This window comes from Dendroctonus ponderosae, unplaced genomic scaffold, assembly GCF_020466585.1.
Source record: "Dendroctonus ponderosae isolate FM_Combo_2020 unplaced genomic scaffold, Dpon_F_20191213v2 Dpon_F_20191213_11, whole genome shotgun sequence".
Classification (NCBI taxonomy): domain Eukaryota; kingdom Metazoa; phylum Arthropoda; class Insecta; order Coleoptera; family Curculionidae; genus Dendroctonus; species Dendroctonus ponderosae.
Window position 1 is genome coordinate 808,220 of NW_026017213.1, and position 6,959 is coordinate 815,178.

At 34.1% G+C, this 6,959-nt stretch overlaps 1 protein-coding gene across 1 annotated transcript in view; it reads right to left on the reverse strand.

Annotated features, from left to right (window-relative positions):
• Positions 1-6,403, reverse strand: part of LOC109541686 (cytoplasmic aconitate hydratase) — a gene marked incomplete in the record, with an annotated part of 31,564 nt that extends 25,161 nt beyond the window's left edge. The window contains 1 exon segment of the mRNA XM_048662401.1: positions 6,165-6,403. Coding sequence (XP_048518358.1) covers positions 6,165-6,171 — 7 coding nt within the window.
• Positions 6,404-6,959: the final 556 nt, after the last annotated feature.

Genomic DNA, 6,959 nt, shown 5'->3' on the forward strand with positions numbered 1-6,959 from the left:
TTTTCAACATCACAAAAGAACTCCCAGATATGATTAGGAACTTGGCGTGATTGTAGAAAATTCCGAGTTTCTTACACTTTTTTGTCATTTCAGAAATGGTTGGAACAGCATTAGCGTCTACAGTAGAATACGTATACGTATCACCTAAATCGTCATCTTTCTCATTATCGCTTAAAGCTGTAGATGAGGTTACGGAGTCTATAATTTGCTCATCGATCAACATTTCTCTTGTAAGAATGCCATTATCAATGCCCACATATTCGAAGAAATTGAAATCACTCAATTTGGTTTTAACTTGTTATTCGACAACATTGGGACATCTTCGTCTGTGTCATACTCGTAGTCAGAGTCTTTATACTTTTCTAACCATTCGTTAAGTGGAATTTCAATGTCTGGTTCATGACCATTTTCTTTTCTTACAAATCCCCCATGCTTAAAGCAATTTGCAATGGTTTTTCAGCTAACTTTTTGCGAAGCTCTATGAATGAAATTGACTGCATCTAAGAGATTTATAGAAAATGTTTCATTTTTATCGATCGCCTCTAACGTGTTCATAAGAAGAATTTTTCACCGGCAGACTCCCCAACAATTTTTCCGCTACTGATATTATGCCTCTTCTTGAAACGCTCTTCCCAACTTTTAGAACAAGCAAAGTCTTTGTTTTTGATTTTACTCTCCATTTCACTAGCATTTTCTTGCAAAACACTGCCACTTATGGGAACGTTTTCTTGTCTTTTTTGAGTAAATCACTTAATAAGTCCCTTGTCAACCTTTTCATGTGCAGATAATTTTAACTATCTACATCTAACATTTGTTTTGTCATACGCTGATAAAATGTTTTCTCTGTTTTTCCATATTGTTGCAACAGTAGACTTTCCAAGTGCTAATTCCTTACAAATGTCACTCTGCTTTACTCCACTTTTTATTTTGGTAATAATCTCGTACTTTTCATTTAGTGAAAAAGCTTTGCGTTTTTGTTTTTCCATTCTAAACCGATTTACATATATAACGCGGCAAAAAACAACAAGTCACTGCCTGTCTCTCGCTCTCACTAATATAAACAACTCCGCACGATTGGTGTTGCTGAGCGTGGAAGTTCGTTATAAACGGAAAGTGAATATACAACTAACCTAAAAAGTGATCGTTATATCCGGAAGTTCGTTATAAACTGGTTCGTTATAACCACTAAAAAATACGTTGGTCTTTATGGACGACGGTTCAATTAAAAGAAAAAAGTTCGTTTTAACCGAAAGTTCACTATAACCGGGTTCATTATAAGCGGACTTTACTGTTATGTTTTTCGTACAGATTTGCAATCGGTTTTTGAGGATAAATGGGTAGAAAAGGATGGGGCGCCGGCTTGCAGAAAGCTGGTAAGAATTATATCAGCCACAACCCAGCTGGTACATGAAATTAATATATTAAAAGACTTTTGAGAATGAAAGTAGATATACAGGGCGGCCAATAATCCAAACTACAAATAAATGGAAGTTGCAGAACTTGAAAATGTTTTTAAATTGAAATAAAGCAGGCAAAGTAAGTTGATTAGTTTAAGTAAAACACCCGGTTTAGCATAAAATTTTTGTCTTGTAAAAGTCTAAAATGAAATTGTAAGTGTTAAAATAATTAATAAAACTTCAGTTCTTATTGATTTTGGGACCAAGTTGTTGATGAGAAACCCTTACGTTATCATCGTTTGTCTAACAGTTTGAGTACACACTATACAGAGTGCTGAAATAAGTTTAGGGTTTTTTATAACGAACAGAATGAGTGAAAGTTTTACGAGAAAACTCGTTACCTCCATTCCCCTGCACACTGTAAAGTTTCTAAAAAAAATGTGGTTTTTTAGTTTTGACTTGTTTTTTTTTTGCTTTACTTGCTACTCAAAAACGCTCTATTTTGTACAGTTTCACTTAAAACCACTGACGATCTGGAGGTATTTTAGGCGAAAATTTACAAGATAAATTTACAGCTTTGTAGGAATTTTACAAAAACTTTTTTCAGTGTCGAATTCGGAACAAAAACGAAAATATATTTATCCCGTTTTTCCCCGAAAGTCATTAAGGTTTTCTCAAAAACCGATCACAAAACTAAGTTTTCAATGAAAAGTGCAAAAAACATTAGTTTCTGATAATTTTTTTCCTTTTTGAGCATAATGGGGTCTTTTCAGCCAAAAATGATTAATTTTGTTAGAAAATTCATCATTTCGCATCGAACTTTAGAAAACCCTTTTCAGCTTCAAATTTGGCACAAAAACCAAATAATTTTATTCAGGTTTTTACCGAAAGTAATTAAGCTTATCTTGAAAAAAACGACCAGAGCAAAAGTTTGCAAAAATATATTTGGAAACTTCGGAGCCCCGATCGCTTTAAAGATTGATAAAGTTGCTTTTAAACTTAGTTAAAGTTTTCCCAACGTTTTACTGGCAAACTGAGTGCTTTATGTAAAAAAAATTAATAGATCGATTTTACAAGAAAACTCGTTGACTTTCTCTGGACTAAGTTCTGTTGCTGGGAAAATCTAGATGTCCTTTTTTATAGATGTTTGGACAAAGTAGTAAAACGTTACTTATAAAAAATGTTGATGACCTTTTTTTATATGTTAAAATTCCGGTCTGGGTCACAAAGCGTTAATCCGCTTCAATAAATGACTTATAACTCACTAACCGATGAGTTGTAACTCGTTAACTCAGAGAACGGCAACAACTCAATAGCGCAACTCAACACAGTGTTACCCAGGCCTAAGAGTTACTATCAAGATAAATGCTCAACAAGAAAAAAATAAATGCTATAAACCAAAAAAACCTCCAACCAAAGACATCATAGAAAGAAACATTGAATCATACCAAAAAGAAATAAACGTGAAACTGAACAACATAGAGATCTCTGAAACTATGGCGGTGGACCAACCCTCCGGGAGAATTGTTAACGACCTTAACACGGTGGTTCAGAAAATATGTAGGTATACAAAATAGAAACAACACACCTAAAAAGACTAGTAAGGAAACCGAATCACTGATAGAGAACAGAAGGAAGCTTATTCAGGCATCACCGGAACATCAAGCACTTAGCAAAACTATCAATAAAGAACTTAGGAAAGATGTCAGAAGATATCATACAAAAGTTATAAAAGAACACAGAAGAAAATATGAATATGAAGATCTTACGCTCCCGACTTTCGGAAGGAAGATCTATAATACACAGCATTAAAAATGGAGAGGGTGAAATGATCTCAAATAAAGGAAAAATAGCTTTAGAGATAGAGAAGTTTTACAAAGGTCTATACAGTGTGTTTGGTAAGTAAATGCATTTCTTGCAGGGGGTGATAGTGCAAGTAATTTTGGATATATTTCGTTAATATACCATGTACCAAAAACGCTTAATTTCCGATTCACAGGGTGATAAAGCTTTAATAAAAAAAAAGGTTACTTAATAATATTGCGGAAACCGCTTGGAATATTTAAACGAAATTTGACAAGCTTAGGCTCTTAACAACAATACATGTTTTGTGATGAAAATTTAGTTTCTAGCTTTTCCAGTGGCGTGGGCACAGGCACAAATGTAGATAATTTTAAATAAAAAAATAGTTACATCACTGATTTTTTAAGCAATAGTTTTTAGTATAAAAACAAAAATTGTGTCTGTGTGTATTAATTTTTAGAAAAATCAGTGGCGCAATATTTTTTTATTTAAATTTATCTTCAGACGTTAAAAACAAAATTGTTATCACAAAACATGTATTGCTGTTAAGTGCATAAGTCTATAAAATTTTATTAAAATATTCCAAGGAAAAAATTTCCGCAATATTAAAAAATGTAATTTTTTAAATTAATACTTAAACACGCTGTAGATCGGAGACTATGAGTTTTCGGAATATGGTCTATTAAAGAAATATATCCAAAATTACGTGCACTACCACCTCCTACAAGGAATCTACTTACCAAACACTCTGTATTGTACAAAGAACCTTTACCAAAAGAGGTAACATCTTAAATGTCAACCATCTATTCAACAACCGAGCATATACAAACTCTGAAAACTCTTCTAGAAAAATGTGAGGATTATAACCTACTCATCCAGATAGCATTCGTAGATTACCAAAAATCTTTTGACTCTATAGAACTACATGCGGTATTTAAGTCTGGATAATGCTAGAGTTGACTCGAGATATACGAACTTAATCAAAAGTATATATAAAAAAGCAAAGCTGTAAATCAGAATAGACGAAGTTACGTCTACCAACAAAGTAAAGTCGAAAGAGGAGTCAGGCAAGGAGACACACAATCACCTAAACTTTTCACCCTGGCGATGGAAGACGTCTTCAAAACCTTAGCATGGGAAAATAAAGGTATAAGAATCGATGGATGTTATCTAAGTCACCTCCGCTCCGCTGATAATATTGTTATAGTAACCTCAAATTTTGAGGGATTACAAGACATGCTATCGGAGTTAAATACCAAATCCAAAGCCATCGGTCTAAATATATATTTGCACAAAACGAAGGTCATGAACTCTCACCAAGAGGACAAACAAATAACAATAAACAACTTCGTAATCATACCACATATATCTAGGCCACAAAATTAAATTGGGGAAAGGAAATCAGAGAGTAAAGAAGTGGCAAGACGGACACAACTAGGTTGGGCAGCCTTTTCCAATGTGAGGAACATCCTCAAAGGGGAAATGCCCATATCACTGAAAAGAGGATGCTTCGGAAAATGCATCATGCCAGTCCCAACTTATGGACTCCAAACAATGACCCTCACGAAAAGCAGCATGCAGAAGCTGAGCGTAACGCAAAGAGCCATGGAACATGGTCATGCTCGGAATCACCCTAAGGGATAGGATTACGAACGAAGAGATCCGACGTAGGACGAAAGTAACCCACATTACAGAACGAATATCCCAAACCATCATAAATCATGGCTTGAGTGTGATTCTGCCATTTAGCCAGTTTTTACACAAAATATCTACCTCAAATTCCTCAAAATTCCATAAAAAATGAATAAAACGACCAATTCGATAGCCAGTACTTAATTCTGTAAAAAAGTTTAATTTATCGGATTGGTTTATGTTTGGTCTCGAAAGCGGGTTTGTTTACGGTGACCATCCAAACGCGTCTGAACTATTCTGAACGTGAAAGATGTCTGAAAATATTGCCGCTTGAGCAGACGCTTTCTGCAAAATACCCATAAAAGATAAAATTAAAAAACCATGATTCATGCAAAGGGCGTTCAAACAAATGATTATATCATCATGTTAGTTCTGTAGTAATGCGACAGAATTTCGATATCGCATGAGTTTTTGGGTAAAATGTCTGAATATTTAGTTTATTACAGACAATAGACGAAATCGGTCTCCAGTCCGTTATGTCGTGTGAATCGCGTTCTTAGATGGAAAATATAGACCCATTGTGACCCTTAAAGAAAGTTTATAATTAAATTCAAAATGCATTTTTATTGTGCGAGCAAGTATAGGTGCTTGATGAGGATTGATACAGAAAGCTGGTCATACCAGATTTCAATATCATACGAACATATACGTACATCATACGAATATGTACATTCCTTAGTTTTAACTGATTTTAGTTTCTCGAAAAGCAACTGAAGTTGTACGCATTCTTTACATTTTCTTTTCCTTGCTTTGCTGATTTTCAGTAGCATGGATTTGGGCAGATTTCTCGATGTTCTAAACACATTTTTTATTTCTTTCCAGGTGGCCCGATGCAGCTTGTGGTAAGATTGGCATTATTTTTTTTTACCGTTAACCGAACCTAATTTCTCACCCCAAGAAACCCCCAGATGCAAAGTTTCGTTCAGATAACAGCATTACAAACAAAATTATAATTTATTATCAATTTTTTAATCTTAAATTACTTAAAGCCCGTTTTTAAGGAATTTGTCCACTTTTAGATGAGACAAATTATGCTCAATCATCATGGGATATTGGTATAAACAGACAGTATATAGACACCCTGTGAAATAATAGTATTAATAATGAAACAAGATATTTTGTGTAAAAGTTCCAAATACTTAAAAGAAGGTGAACTACTAATTGCAACTATTTCCCTTCGCTCATTAACGCGAAATCAAAATTGGTGGATGCCAATGGCATGAAACCTTTCAATAATGCATTTGAATGCAATTAATAATCAAAAGCACTTACCAGCCATAGTGTTGACACGAACAGTCACGTAGTTCTTGAAAAACAAGTGATTGAAACACCCGACCGCCGTATCCACACACGAGGTGACCCACGGTCGGTAGCAAAATAACTTTATCGGAAAAATATAAGCATTGACGATAAATAATAAATAATAAATAAGATTTGAAGCCCCTTTCTCTTTACAATTAGTTGTCAACAGTTACATAACCTCATTTTTCTGACAATTGACAAGTACGCAACGTTGTCACGATTTGCTAAATACTACTAAGACAAGGAAATGCAAGCAACACTCCTTCTTTGTCTAAGTTAGATGCATATCGTTCACATAGAAGAGAGAGTGAAAATATTGATTTTTTCTAATTTTGTTTTTAATCTACAGCATAAGTTAAGCAATTCAGGCGACAAATACAGGGTTGCTCATTAGTGCGTCAAAGTGCGATATCTCAGTAAATATGAGGTTTACAAGAAAATTCGTCCAACGAAAGTTTTTCACGTTTAAAAGGTCCACATTCTAAAATTACTTTCCAATATACAGGGTGCATCATAAACGTGTGGTAGTTACCAACTCTGGTTTTTTAAATGAAACCCCCCCTTTTTTTTGTTATTTTCAGATTGGCCGTTCAATTTTAATTTATGTTTGTTTCAACTGTTTTACCTGAAAAATTTACGATTTCCGAGTTATTCGTAAAAATGTGTTAAATTGTTTCCATGGTAACATGTACCCGGTTAACTTGATCTAAACAAAAATAAATTAATTTTCTCCCTTTTTGCAAATAGCTTAGAAACGGTGCTTCT